At 47.1% G+C, this 15,229-nt stretch overlaps 2 protein-coding genes across 2 annotated transcripts; both read right to left on the bottom strand.

Annotated features, from left to right (window-relative positions):
• Positions 1-238: 238 nt before the first annotated feature.
• Positions 239-9,740, bottom strand: LOC118514491. The gene is given in 8 exon segments (XM_036061414.1): positions 239-1,848; positions 2,121-2,233; positions 2,633-3,416; positions 3,418-3,762; positions 3,764-4,287; positions 6,089-6,298; positions 6,384-7,708; positions 9,583-9,740. Coding segments are annotated over 7 exon segments (3,399 nt in total). The 5' UTR covers positions 7,597-7,708; positions 9,583-9,740; the 3' UTR covers positions 239-1,638.
• Positions 9,741-10,163: 423 nt separating this feature from the next.
• Positions 10,164-13,006, bottom strand: LOC118514492 (succinate dehydrogenase [ubiquinone] iron-sulfur subunit, mitochondrial). Its single transcript, XM_036061415.1, has 4 exons — positions 12,651-13,006; positions 11,698-11,808; positions 11,308-11,612; positions 10,164-11,204 (listed from the first exon to the last, which is right to left on the bottom strand). Exons 1-4 carry the CDS (start codon positions 12,708-12,710, stop codon positions 10,808-10,810), a joined length of 873 nt encoding a protein of 290 aa, XP_035917308.1. The 5' UTR covers positions 12,711-13,006; the 3' UTR covers positions 10,164-10,807.
• Between the last annotated feature and the right edge of the window lie 2,223 nt (positions 13,007-15,229).

Consider the following 15,229-nt stretch of genomic DNA (forward strand, 5'->3'; position numbering starts at 1 on the left):
TTCTCATGACATGAACAGCCTAGCCTAGATTCGGAGGATTTCGCCGGTACGAACGGCCATCTCCACAGATTCCACAGATATTAATCGGGGTTTCCGGAAGTCCTCAAGCTTTAATTCACTCTTCGCGCTTAGCTTCCGTAATCTTCCGAGAAGGAGACAAATAAAGCAATTAAAAAGAAGGAAGTAGAACGTAACTTAATTTCTCAGTCATTAAACGAGTTCCGCGCACACCTTTTTCTCCACTTTCATATGATTGTCAATCCTGACAACAGCTTCATTTTATTGACAAGGATGGCGATTTTTGTTTTAAATCTTAGCTGCTTACCACTTATTCTGTCACTTTCTATCGCTTCACTATTTCACTTGCTTTAAAAGAAACAGCTTGTAGTAAAAGCTAAACTAAAGAGGCAAGAAACAGAACAAACGCCTAATAATAATTTCAAATTACGTTTTGCCTGATTTTGTACTAAACTTCAAATTCATGAGAGCTGCTTTCCTTTCTACGAAATAAAAATCGACTTACGTATTTTGGTGTTAGAAAATAAGAAAAATCCGATATCAAACAGTTCTGAATTTGGAATGAAATTTATCGAAATGGATTAAAGTATAAAATCTAACCTTTTCCTTCGTGTATCTTAACACCTGGACCCAACTTGTGTGTGCGTGTGTGTGTTAGTATTTCTTATTAGAACAAGCAATTTTACTTTAAGGCCACTATGGTTGCTCTCTCCTTGTTTCTCTCTCTCTCTCCCTTTCTTAGCGAACTTGCAATAATTTGGTCGATTAGTACTCTCTCCCTCATAACGACTAGCTTAAGCTGATGGTAATTTACGGGTTTAGTAAATTAAAAGTTATCCCAAAAATTAGTCTCACAACTCGAAACCAGCCTATCGGACGTTTTTACCACGTCCAACTACAGCTCTGTACAAGAACGAACACAGCTAGCACTTATAACTCACACAAAAAACGAATCTGTAAACTAATGTAAAACCACAACAGATACTGAATACAATCAATATAATACCTATTTAAGTATACAGATGGCTGACGGAGTACGAGTAACGCATGAGCAACACAGCATAAGAAAATGTTAGAAAAACCCTTTTTGGTTAGAATAAGAAACAAACTAATCGAAAAAAGCTAAACAGAAACACTTAACTTTTCATTAGTTGAAATGGGAAGAGAAAAGTTAGTCATTGCAAACACAAAACTTCCACAAACGCTATTCGAAGGAGAAATAGGCGGGAAACAAAGTATTAACGGGAGTAGCTTTGGGCAGAAAAGAACACAAGAAGTATATTAAATGGTTGCTTAAGCTTTTTTTGGTATTGTATATAAAGTATGTAACCTAAAGACGAGTACAACATTCCCTACGAACCGGACACGAGACAGCATCCTAAAACTATAATCAATGGTATCATTCCAACGGAGCGGACGTACAAACAAAATCATTTACTAGTTAGGAAACAAACAAAACTATTTACAACTAAACATGGACACTGCACTGCACCACACCTTACCTTTAAACACGCTAAAAAAAAATGTTCTTCATAACTGAGGAATAAATATTGTAAAAACAATTTAAAAATATTGCCCCCCCGAAGGAACGACTTCGTGTCGCGGGCTGGGCTGGCTGGTCTACGGCTTGTCGCCGTGCACTCGGAACCGGTAGAGGCAGGTGTAGTGAATGTTGCCGTGGTTCGATTCGATGCGCAGCTCCACAATCTGTAGCGGACGCTGCCAGTCCCTGTTCTGCACCGGGAAGTACTGCACGCTACTGCCCAGCTGGTCCAGATACTCGTAGCTGCCTAGCAGGACAGGTTCGGGATCGTTCAGTGCTACCAGGCCCTGTTGGTTGTGGTGGTGCGAGAGGAAGCAAAACACTTTAGCACTCTTGCCATGGTGAACGATGCTCACAAAATACTTCTTTACACAGAGCGCGAGAGTATACGGACATGCAATTAGTTAGGATGAACGACGGATAAGCTTTTAAAGCTAAAGGGGTACGGGTTCTAGAATTTAGATCCATCGCGTGGCTTCGAACCAAACGAACTAAAGGCCGACACACACGCACACTACCGACGATGCAACACGCATGGAGATACGATAGAAACACCTACCCAGACAGTGAAGTGCTTCGGGGCTGAGCTAATTGATCCGTTCGATACAAGCAGTTTGGAAATGTGCTCCAGCGTGAAGCCAGTCACGAGAATCTCGGTATTTAATTGTATGACTAGAAATAGAAGAGAAGATATCAGAGCAAACACAACAAGGTGGGCAGAGTGTTGCACTATTAGCGAGTTGCAAAAAGGGTAAGTTGAACGAGAATAAGGTGAACGAAAAATGGAAATGAAGGTAACGAAAGAATAAAATAGATAATAAATCATAAGAAAGAACACAGAAACAAATGAAATAATGAACGGGGAAAAAGGTACGAAACAAACACATAAATCGACCTATACGATGTACGTACTTTAAAAGTTTAGCTAACTTGTAGAAGATTTTCGACCCATTTTTAAACATCAACGGCATTTTCCAGTAGGCAGAGGGCAGAGGGAAAAAATGGCGTCGACGCTTAAAAATTGGAGCAGCAAAATCCTCTCTACTAAAGCCACCGCCGAACGCTACTCACCCAGATACCCCGGGAAGCCCTGGAACGCCCAACACTGGCCCGGTTCCATCGTGGGCGAAATGACCGTTCGCGGCGTGTTGGACGGATACCAGATCGGGATGATACCGAAAATGCGAAACTCGGCCGAGCTGGCCTGATAGCTTTCGGTGCACCGTGTCGACAGCACCTGACCGCCGGCCGACTCCAGCGCATAATCGACCATACCCGTCTTGTCCGCATCGTACACGACGAGCGCGTCGCGAACGATCCGCTTCACATCGTCCTCGGTAAGATTGGACGTGCTTGTCGTCGTGGTCGTCGGTGCAGGATCACCGTCTCCACCCGCGGCCGCCTGTGCTTCTTCCCGCAACCGAACCATCATTTCCACACGCAACTGTTCGCCTACTTCCTTCATCAACCGACCCGCCGTTCGTTCGATTTCTTCCCGCACGTCCACAGTCACCTTCGCCTGAAGCTCCACGAGCCGCCGCTCCAGCTCGTCCCGTGCCACAAACAATCCATTAAGCCACGCCCGAAGATCCCCGTCGGCGATGTCTTGCTTTACGCTTAGCCCTAAAATGGTGATAATATTCTCGCGCACCACTCTGTTCACCCCCTCGTACCGTTCTTCCCGCAGCGCGTTCAATCGGTTATCAATGTCGGCCAACAGAGTCTGGTACAGTTTGTCGCTTTCTAGCCGATACGCTTTCAGCTGTTGCTCGAACAGTGCCTGATCTTGGCGCACCAGCTGAAGCCGTTCGTCCCATTGCGCGCTGCTGCTCAGCAACTGCTCGCTAAAGTGTGTCCTTAATGTCGGTTAGCTCTTTGCGCAGGTCGTCCACCAATGCTTCTCGATCGCGCTGCTCGGCAGCCACAGCACGTGCCTCGGACTGTACCGCACCGGCGATCCTTTGATCGATTAAAGCGCTCAGCCTGTCGGACGATAATATGCGTGCCAAAATTTCTTCCAGCTGCGGTCCGCCGATAACGTAGCGATTGTTCTGTACCGTAATGTGCTGCTCCACTAACCGCTGAATCTCGGCGATGTATTCCTTCGACAGTGCAACGTTGCTGCTACCATCCTTCGAGGTGGCTGCGGCCTGGTCAAACAGCCGCGGATAGTTCGCACGCAACGATTGCTGAACGCTCTGCCGCCACCCTATCAACGTCACCGTCGGTTAGCTGGTAGTTGTAGGACCTTAAGCTTTCCTCGATCACCTGCGCGACGGTGATTTCCGGTGGAGCGACACTCTTCGCCAGCGATTCAGTCGTCAACCGTGCAACCGTGGAGGCGTACTTTTGCTCCATCACGCCATCGATATATCCATCGATGTAGCGCATCAGCTCTTCAAATTCTTCCTTGCTTAGGGTACGCTGCAGCGTGGCACGTATGGCTTCCGGGTATGGAGTGTCTTTCCTGCTGGCACCACCACCACCCATCCAACTCCACGGCCAGCCGAACAGTGACGAAACGGTGGGCAGAAAAGCGGTGGCGGAAACCAGCTTCTCACGCAGGTTTGCATTCTGTTCGCTCAACAATCGATAGAAATACTCCACGTCCGGATCCGACTGCCTTAGATTGGAAGGCAGGATCCGGGACAGCGACGAGAGAGCGAGCGTGGCACGGGACGATGCAGGCAGAACGATCGTCTGATCTTCGTCCGCAAGTAGGAACGCTGGAAGCAGAGTTTCGTATTAATTTCACATATTTTAAGCTCTTACTGTACGTGTAGAAAGGCAGAAAAGGGGATAGGAGTGAAAGGAATTTAGCGCATGGATGTCGCCCTCTAACCTTCTCTTATCGATTAAAGTAACGGTTATTTTATTACTTTTTTGGGGTTGTGGATTGACCGAAAGAATATACACCCGGATCCCAAAACGAGTCAGCAAACTTGGCCCACTTCACCTTCATCCCACACAAGGCTAGCACAAAACGAACACCGACCGCGAGAAGGATAGAGGACGGACATACCGAAAACTAAGCGAAAACAATTGAAATAATATAAAAAGAAGAAAGGAAAGTGCTTAAGAAGAACGCCACAAAACAGACAAACAGAAAAAAGGGCGATGTGCTTACCTGTCACAAGTAATGCAATGTTCCCTCGCCTAACAATCGCCCGAACATACGCTCCCCACGTCGTCAGCCTAAGTATAAGCATTTCTAAGGGGAAAATATTGCCGCTCTACTGGCGGCTCGGTAAAAGGAAAGGAAAAACGCGCGCCCGATCTCGGTTGCTTTTGTTTGTTTGACGCTGGACAATCGTGAACCGGCTGTCCGCTGTTGTTGCTCTCTTTATTCAACTTGCCGTGATCTGTCTCCGTCTTGTGAGGGATTGCTAATTGACACGTGCGCTCTTAAGTAACGTAAATGTAACCTCAATACAAAAAAGGCAAAGCATTTCATGTAAAAGAATTGCAGAAAAAGACGAACATTGATTGGATTGAGAGAGAAAGAGTGTGTGTTTGGGGAAACTGTTGCATACTGTATACTGTCCTGCTCCTCTATCCATTCTCTTATTTTCTTAAAGGTGTTTCGCTCTTTTGCTTGCTGTTTGAGGGATTATATGTTGAGCCTGGTTTAAAAAAACACATGATAAAACGATTAAAAACCGTGTGCCTTATTCGCTTTTCGAGTAGCAAAGCACTAAAAATGAAAGAGAGAGAGAGAGTGTGTGTGTTTCCTATTGTCTTGATACTGGCTTGGGATAATCGTATTGATCGACTGCGTTGAATACCTATACGACGAGCATTACCTTCAATAAAACATATGGCATTTTCATATTGGTGGGGTGGTTGGGGACTCGCCTTTTTTGCCTAACATGCTACACATACTCGACTGTTAACATTAATCCTATTAAACGTACTCTAACGATATGAGCCAAGCAAAACACAAATAAATGGCAAACAAGATGAAGAAAGAAGAAAAAAAACGCTTAACACACACACACACATGCTAACGCTGACCATGCCAATTGGCAGATTATTAGGCACTCGGCCCTTCGACCGCTTCTCGCTCCCACAACAGCTGGCGAACGGCATCGGCCGAACTCTGTGACGCCAGCATCAACCGGTCAAGGTAGAACCCGGTCCAATCGGACACATCGGTCCACCGGTCGCCGACGTATCGCTTCACCGATTCAGCATCGGGCAGCTGCACGTCGGGCATTTCCGGCATAAGGTCGGCAAGGTGCGGAAGTTTAAGTGCCGCAGGCAGGTCTGGCAAAGCAGACGGAAGGCTTGCGCGAACCGTGTCCAGCGCGGTAGGATCGAGATAGAGCAGGGTACCTGTTTTTGGAAGGTGTAGAGGGCGCATCGTTTTTGCAGAAGAAGGGACACGAGACGGGAAGTGGAAGGAGGGCGACAGAAAGAACTTTGGTTAGAAAAAACTCCACAAATGTCGTGTCACGATCAATTAGACTGGTATGGAATTGGAACTTTGTTCGAAATTTGGTGTACTTCTGGAAGTCGTGAGCTTACCTCCGATCAGCAAGAATGGTAGCAGAACCAGCAGAAACAGCAAGAAGCGACGCTTTCGCTGTCCACGTTGCAGCTGCTGTTCGCTGTTAGCTGCCGCCGTTTGCAGCAACCAAGCGTCCAGAAATAGGACGGATGAGATGAAGAGATAGATGCGCTTGAAAACGTTCACGAAGAAGGACATCATACCGTCGGACACACGGGCAAAGAAACCTAAAAGCGGAATAGTTCATTAGAACGCTGGTCCTAGTAACACTGAGACAGGAAGGAAAAGCATCGTCACACTGGGCTCACATACCTCGTTCGTCCTCGATGCGCGTGTAGTACATGTGGTGTTCCTCCCGGCGGCGGAACACGCTGCGCACGGAATCGACACACGTAAAGCAGAGCGTTACGATCGACAGGAAGAATCGGCTCACGATCGAACGCTGCTCGATCGTTGCACGGTGCTGCTGTCGGTGGGTGTTGCTGCTCCTGCTCTGCGACAGCCGCCCATCCGACTCATCGTTCGAATCGTACGGATTCGATCGAATCAACCGGGACCGGGCCGAGGTGTAGCGCTCCCGGATGTACGCTTCCTGCTCGGGATTGCGCTCGATCATCGTTTGCACCCGTTCGGCGTGCTTGTTTAAGCTGGGCCGTGACATGTTGGGCATCGCCACCAGGCCCGGTGCTACTTCGCGCCGATGGGGCGAAAGCTCCGAGTAGGTGTAATCCGTCTTCGGGTACTTGTTCCAGTATTCGCCCGCCTCCAGGTACTCTTTGTAGGCGGCATGCTGCTGCAACTCTTCCGGCGTAAGGATAACCTTAGCGGAGGCCAGCTTTTGGGCGGCATTCTTGGGCGTGCTCGTACGTATAACGGCAGCGGCGGCCGTCACGGAAGCCTTGCTACTTCGCGTGGCGGTTGAGTGGGTCTGCACCTTCTGCACGCCATCGGCATCTTTCTTTGGTGACGTCGAAAGCGTTTCCTTGCCGGCTGCGGTGGTTGTGGTGGTTCTTTCCTTATCATCCGCATTCGTTGCACTGTTGTTGGTGCTGGACTGTGTGATCGTTTGCCGGGTGCTGACCGTTTCCTTCCCGCCACCGATCACGACCGTCGTTTCCTGGACGGTTTTCGTCGTTGTGGTGGTATTGACGGTCGATTGCGTCAGCTGGCTCATTGCTTTGGACAGCTGTGCGTTTGCTGCCACGGCAGTTGCCGCCTGGCGGGCACGGTCCGGCGAGATATCCTCGGACGAGTAGTCTGACGTCACGTTACGAGCAGTTCGCGCGGGATTGGAGCGCGCTTGGGTCGGTGTAGCCGATTTCTGCACGACGCCGGCGGCGGCTGAAGGTTCCTCCTCCGCGATCACGCCGACCGTGGGCGGTTTGCGTACCTTCCGACCGGGTGACGTTTCCAACCCGTTCAGCTCACGTTCGCTGCTGACGCGTAGGTTCATCATGCCGGGAGTTTTCGAACGTGACCGTCGCCGGGTATCTATTACATCGCCGATACTCTGTGGTTGAGACATGGTGTATTCTGTACTGTTGACTGGTTGCCTTCCTATTTCACACTACCACCGCGTTTATTGCCCGAGTAGGTTTATTTTGCTTCGTTTTCTCCTGCGTGACCATGAATTTCATCTGAAAGGAAGATAAAAAGATAAAGCAACATGAATGACTTATGCCGGGGGCACATAGGGCATAAAGATAAACAACCGGGCACGCATGATCACGTTGATACACAACAGAGCAACCCATGACCGATGGTATTCGTAGCAACATACAGCTCGCACAAGTACACGCACACACAAAATTGAAAGGTAGGCGGTTGGGGGGAACAGGCGTATTCATGCTCCACGATCGTCCCACTCGATCTTCACCATAAAAGCGCCACATTTCCGTTGTTTTCCGTCTTATTCACACAAAACAAGGCTAGAAATACTAGCATATTGACATTGAAATCCAATAGTGCCGAGCGGTTTCAAAACGCTTAAAGGTCTCGCGCGCCACCCTCAAAACCAGCCCAACAGCACCAAAGTAGGCGATGTGTAATTAACACTTCACATGCTTCGCCCCATTCATATTCACCACACACACCCGATCCGCGCGGTGATACGTTAAAATGTAAACAATCTTTTACAACTACTGGCTAGGGGGGATGTGATAGGGTTGCTCGCTTATTTCTTCATTACATTCGTTATAAATTAAATTATTCTAGTTTTAAAATCATCAAGCACGCAACCTTCCTTTCAACGCGCTTCGGAACGGGGCTTTTTAAAGGGCTAAAAGACGGCGTGTGTTGGCGTGCGGCTTAAATGCTCTTCCCTCTTTCGTACGCTTCTTCACATCAACCAGATCCGTGCGAATAAAAATTCAGCTGCAGTTTAAAGAGCTCCCGGTCACCCGGCCTCTTCCAGCGACTTCTTCCCGTACGGTGCAACATCATAGCATCAATTCTTATGTTTTTATTCTCTATTCGTTCGCTTTAACGCACCACCGGACGGGCTGGCTGGGTGCGCATGGGACGCATCTGTTAAAAATAGGATCGTCGTAAACAAGTGCGTCACCCATCATCATCACCGTCGTCGTGCTCGAATGTTGTACGCAGAATATGTTAAACGGTTCTTGAGTGCTGCGTGTGTGTGTGTGTGTGTTGGTGTGAAACAAGCCTGGACTAGGTTTCTTCTACTTCTGCCTCGTGTACGATTGCTTTCGTTTAAAATGCGCACGCCGTTGGTCGTATCGGTAACGGCAGTTGGAGGTTTTCGAATTTTTGATTATTCGCGTTCCTTCGCATTCTATGCTGCCCCACCCTACTCAGCATGCTTGCCGGCCGTGACGGGGGCTAGCTTGTTTGCACCGTGAAGAAGCCGGATTAGGGTGGTCGATCAAGCGGCCCAAAAAGCTTGTGTGCGAGCACATTAGACAATTGGTGCGTGCGTCTGTGTTGGTTATCTTGCGGCGAGAGTCGGTGATAAAACGTCGCTGCTCTTGAAATTTAAAAGAAGCTTGTATCAATCATCGTTCGAACAGACGAGCGAGCGTGAGTGTTTGCCGCTGCGTCTTTCTGACCCCATTTCCCATGGGTTGATCGATCATCGTCACAATTTATGCTCCTCGGCGGTCCACCACTTCAGAAGCATTCGAGGCATCATCGAAACGGGCAGAGAAATCAAGAGGTTTGATGCGGTTAAAAATAAACAAACTCACTTGAGCCACACAGTAAGCGATCGCTCCACTGTACAGGAAATTGGTAGGAAACATGATCACACCGCAGCCCACGGGAAAGCCCAGCTGCATCCCGCCGTCCAACACTTTTCCCTCGCGCGGGCAAGAAAACCAAGCCATACAATACAAACAAAGTCGTAACGAAGCAGCAGCGGTAGCACCCGACGGGCCGACGCGCTGCTACCCGTAGCGTTCGCGTCATCCCGCATGAACCGCGCGTCACTGACAAAACTCTCGATTTGGCGACCTAATTCAGCGCCAAAACAATAATTCTCGATTGTACGTACCTGCGGTGATGGTTTAATGAGCTTTTGAAACTATTTCTAGCGCGAAACAAACGATTTTAACACGATAATTTAGTCCATTTTCTGCTACTCGTGCGAGAGACACACACACACTGGACGAACAAAACTATACCGATTCCGGATGGGAACGTTCCGGTCCGAAGCTGTCGAACGGAACAATCAAGCCCATCGCTAGCGAAGGCAGGGCTCTTCTCCACAATGGCTAACGATAGAAACATGCGGTTGAATCTTTCCTGCACACGGAAATGATTGTTAGCTCAAATTGTTGAACTTTATCGTTGTCCACCTACAAATAATTTTTTTTGCGACAAATCAAATGGCAAAACATAGAAAAAAATAAAATAAAGAACCATTCTTTGGGCGAAAAGCCCTGTAGCGTAAAATGCTGTCAGATTTCCCAAGCAGCATTTTCGGACTAAATCAACGTTCTTTTCGTTCGAATTTATTTTCGAAAATTTTTCCTGGCTGCAAGTTTTTTTCTGTTTCTGGATTTGTTATTCCCGATTTCGCCACTTTCTGTAACTTATTTAACCTACAACAATTTCGACCACACTCCAGCCACGTTTTTTTGTGTGTAGGTATTCTATTTTTTATTCCCTTCATAATTACAACTCCATTTGCTACGGAACGAAAATAAATAAATGTGGATGTAGGCTCTTCGTTTCTCGGTCTCTTTCTCTCCGTCGCTTTTTCCTTGATGGCTGACGCGCGTTTGAATTGGACTGGGGAGTTGCAGGAGGGTGCCTCAATGTTGCGTTTTAGGAATCGAAAACTAATGCTACTACAATCCTAATAGCAAAACTAAGCTTAAATTGAACCATTCGACAGGGCAGGGCGGGTGAGGTTTTTGGTTTGATTTTTGCACCGTAGGATTTCTGCACCAACACGATAAGGTAGTGTTTTCGTTGTCGCTGCTACTGTCGGTGATAGTCGTGTTTTAAGTAACCAATTAATGTTAGATTAAACATTTACTTTTGAAGCTGATGCTGCTCGTTCTTGTTTTTGGTATCGAAATACTTTGCTTTCTGCTCTCAACATACCGTCGTGTGACGCACGTTCCTGTTGCTGTTTTAAATCCACATCGTTTTCCTTCTCTCTTTGCCGTTTTATGTGTGTGTGTGTGTATGTGCGTCGGCAAATAAAGCTGCACTTGCACTGGGAAGCGGATGTATTGCCATACACACTAGCTCGGTCCCGCCACAACGCTTTACTTGTTGTGGAGCGCGGCCGTCTCCAGGCCGGGTGCGTCCTTCTTCGCAATGCCGGACAGGAGCTTCTTGATTTCGGCAATCGCCTTGCCCGGATTCAATCCCTTCGGACAAGTTCGGGTGCAGTTCATGATCGTATGGCACCGATACACACTGAACGGATCCTTGAGCTTGTCCAACCGGGCGGCAGTGCTCTCGTCACGCGAATCGATAATCCAGCGGTAGGCCTGCATCAGCACCGCCGGACCGAGGTACTTGTCACCGTTCCACCAGTAGGACGGGCAGGACGTCGAGCAGCACGCACACAGAATACACTCGTACAGACCGTCCAGTTTGGCACGATCGTCCACCGACTGGAGGTACTGGGCGTCTCCCTTCTTTTCGGTGCTTTCGTTCCTGTGGAGACGGTACGAATCAAAGTAAGCGATGAGTTAGGTCAGTTACTAGGCAATTAGCAGCAGCAGCAGTCGGGGCTGATAAGACTGCCCTAGGCACGTACTTGCGCTGTAGCCAAGGCTGAATCGAACGGTACTGGTTGTAGAAGTTGTTCATGTCCGGAACGAGATCCTTTACCACGTACATGTGCGGTAGAGGATAGATCTTGGTCGGTTTGTCCAAGTTGTCCGCATCGATTTTGCTGATGCAGGCCAGCGTGTTGGTGCCACCGATGTTCATGGCACACGAACCGCAGATACCTTCACGGCACGATCGTCGGAACGTTAGCGTCGGGTCCATCTCGTTCTTGATCTTGATCAAAGCATCCAGCACCATCGGACCGCAGGCGCTCAGGTCAACCTCATACGTCTGTTGGAAGCAAACCGAACGAAACGTATTAAAAAAAGAATTCCAACAAAACAATCTCCCATTGCGTAACGGTCGCGGAACTCACCTGATTGTACGGTTTCTGCTCTGGCTGATCCGGATTCCAGCGGTAAATCTGGAACTTTTTAACTTTCTTTGCAGCAGCATTGTTAGCGGCAGCGAGGTGAATGTTTCTGATCTGAAAAATGAACAAACGAACGAAGCCCCCGATACGTTAAACGATGTCACAAAGCAAAGCAAGCCGTTTCCAGTGCTAACTCGATCGCGATGGCCTTGTTGACCTACACGCTGCACGTCGTAAATGTATCGAAAAGGGAGTAAGACGACGACGACGAGTTCAATTGGCGCGTACGAAGCAATAAAATTTACTGAATTAATTTGCGTCACACGGTGGTCGCGGTGGCCGCGTGCCGATCGTGACAATTCGCACCGTACAAATTGGGCAAGCAAAGGGAGCAATAAAGGAGAGTGAAACAAGAAAAAAAAAACGAGCACCCGAAACAGGTTCAACGCATTCCGGATTCCGCGCGAGCTGTAATCAATTAGTGGTGGAACGCGTTGACCCGTGAGCACCTTTCACCCGGCCATTCATGGCAGTATTCCGGGAGATGCGCTCCGTTGGCGCCAATCCATGGGGGGTGTTAGTGATAAGAGTGACCAAAGTTGGCATTCACCAAGAATCGCGGGGTCGATAGATTGGGATGACCTTGCCAATCGATTCTTCGACTCCGTCAAAACATTACTGGACTGAACCCTCGGTGCGCCCATCAGAATTATCACTTTTTGCACGCTAGACGTTATATAATATCGCTCTAATTTAGCACGAGACAATGTTGGTGCAGCTTTTTTTCCTTCGTTCGTACGTCAGCATCCGAATTATCCCACGGTTTAAGCCACCGTCACTGATAAATCCATCGACTTCGACATCCACGATTGTTCTGGAAGGAAAACCGCCAACGAAGCCAGACTCCTTTCCTCCCCCCCCCCGCGGTGGAACCATTTACAGGTGGAAAGCATTACCTGGCCGAACGTGCCACGGCAGGCCAGCAGAAACTTGAGATCCGCAGCAATCACGGCCATCGTTTAATTCGCGAACGCACCAAACACACACGCACACGGGTTAGGACCGACGGGAGGCTTCGAAGCGCTCGAAGATTGTTTTGTTTCGTTGGGAGGTCGCGATTTTCCACTCGGGCGCACGCAGATCCTGGCCGATTTGTGTTGCCTGAATTTGTGAAATAAGAGATCGAAAAACAAAAAAGTGCGACAAAAGCAAGAAACGTTTTTTTTTGTTTTCGTTAAAAGGTGGATGCGTTTGACGTTTGTTTCGTTCAGCTGCGAGGCCAACTTGACGATGGCTTCGTTGAACGTGGAATAGTTTGAACGAATTCGTTCAATGTAAGTTTGAACGAACTTGATTTCAAATTGTTCGTTAAAATTCAAAATATGTTCGTTGATAGAGTCACGGTTGGAAAAGGTAGAAAATTCGAATCTATTTAATGGTTTTGAGAATCGTTTTCACTTTTCGAATGTATATGCATCGTATAGAAAGGAAATTCACCGCTTGAAAAGAGAAAATATTTGAAAATACTTTATTATTTCATGTCCAACACACGTAGCCTTCATGTTTTGCCTTTTCTCTCAACGGGTTTTTTTTGCTATGTCTCTTCATCACACACACACGTACACACACGTTCACCACACTGCTGGACAGTTTTATTTCCCATCTACCAATTAAGTGTAATAATATTTCTACTTTGTTAATTTCTACTATTTCTTGTATGCTTGCAATGGTTTCTGTTTTAGGTCCTCGCGCCGTAAAAGGGCGGGCGTGTTAGTGGGCGTATAGTTAGAACGATTGTTTATCGATAGAATCTTTAAATTGTTAAATTCATAGCTACCAATTATGATACAGAAATGCATTGTAGAGCTGCTCTAGTTTGAATCTTTCGATGGGCACCTTGGGGGGTTTTTGCACCACTTTTTCGATTCTCGTATATTTGTTCGCTTTACTCGATAGTGGTGCAGCAGCAGTGTGTACTATGTACTTAAAAATAGTTAGTCAATAGTTTTGTTTAGTCTAGAGCTTGATTATGAAAAAAGTTTGGCCAACCTTCGCCGCCTCGCAAGATGAGAGCGTTGTAACAGCTGTGCCCTTCTATTCTTACCAATTCCTAATCAGAAGAACAACCACAGTAGTTTCTACAAATGTGACACCTCTACCGGGGCGCATTCATGATCTCCAAAACTTTACACTCTAATAAACGTTTCCAACAAACAGATCAACTAGCTTGTGTCGTAGAAAACGGGAGCCCAACTCACGACTCATGTGAGAAAGATGGAGAGATAGAGAGAGAGAGATGAAGGAGTGTTTCCTTAACGTCTTATTCTCTAAGTAAATGGAACATGCACATGTTAGTTGTTATCGGTAGTGTATATTAGTACAATTAGGTGATCGTTCTGTCTGCTCTACCTGCCTGCCTGCCTTCCGACGCCTTTTTCGTCCACATCCGTTCCTCATACAAAGGGGGAGACTGGTTTTTAGAATGTGTCTTCTTTTCGTATGACTTCCAAATGTACAAGTACATAATACACATACACATACACACACACACATTAATTACATTGATTTGCTATGCTTTTCGAACGACTACTTTTTTCACACTACGCACAACAATGGCTACACCCGGCGGGGTTACACTCCTAGCGAGTCGTCATCGCACCCCGTTCACCCCGTAAAAGGGATCCGGGTGAAAAAAAAAAAACCGGACGGGCAGAACGGGGCCTGGAAGCAAGGAATGCAACTAACGCTAATACGTGCACCGAGAGAAAAGGGAGTAGTACCGTGCCGGAGTACGAGCCAAAGGAGCCCGCAATTGGTGGATATTAACAGAACCAAAATCGCCAAATTGTGCGAAGATCTATCCATTCTCATTTTGCACGGTACATAACTGCATTTGTGATGACTTCGAGCTTTTCGTAAATTCAAACTTAAAAATCCGTTTTAATCGCCCTATGATTCTGCTCTACTAATAACTCTGATCTCCCGTCCCACAGCTCTGCGGAGGCTCCCACGCCCAAACCTTGACTAATTGTTCTGTTACTAATTCTTGTTGGCTTTCAAATTGGAGTTAACCTTACAGTTTCTTTGCCATTTCGCTTGATTTCTCCTTGTTGGGGTTTTTTTTTTATTTTCTTCATTAGGCATACATACACATTGGTGTTAGCTTAGTGTGAGTTTTAGCAAAATAATAATCTGCAAATAGGTTAGAATTGGACGCTCTATAAGTCTTCAATACACTACAAACATACAGAGGAGAGAGAGATATAGAGTACCTTGATAGGGTGAGGCTATAATAAGGTACACACCTCTGTACTAAGAGCAAACAATAACATTTCCCAATTAACATTTTTCAAAACGCCCGTTAGGTGGTAGTGTAGTGGTATCGAAATGTATGTCGTACTAAGAGGGATAGCTACTGTTTCTCCCCATTGAATGATTGTCGATAAAGACGCTAACATTTGTGGCATTTGTGTGCGTTCCGTTCGCTACTCATTCACTGCTTCCTGCACCGATATACACATCTCCTTATTTTGTC

This window comes from Anopheles stephensi, chromosome 3 (assembly GCF_013141755.1).
Source record: "Anopheles stephensi strain Indian chromosome 3, UCI_ANSTEP_V1.0, whole genome shotgun sequence".
NCBI classification, from domain to species: Eukaryota; Metazoa; Arthropoda; class Insecta; order Diptera; family Culicidae; genus Anopheles; species Anopheles stephensi.

Bases quoted from the DNA above. Each gene is read 5' to 3' on its own strand.
- LOC118514492 (XM_036061415.1), bottom strand. From the start codon at position 12,710: ATGGCCGTGATTGCTGCGGATCTCAAGTTTCTGCTGGCCTGCCGTGGC. The intron at 11,809-12,650 runs GTAATGCTTTCC...TTCATTTTTCAG, and splicing joins GCCGTGGCACGTTCGGCCAG to ATCAGAAACATTCACCTCGC. The intron at 11,205-11,307 runs GTACGTGCCTAG...CCGTCTCCACAG, and splicing joins CAGCCTTGGCTACAGCGCAA to GAACGAAAGCACCGAAAAGA.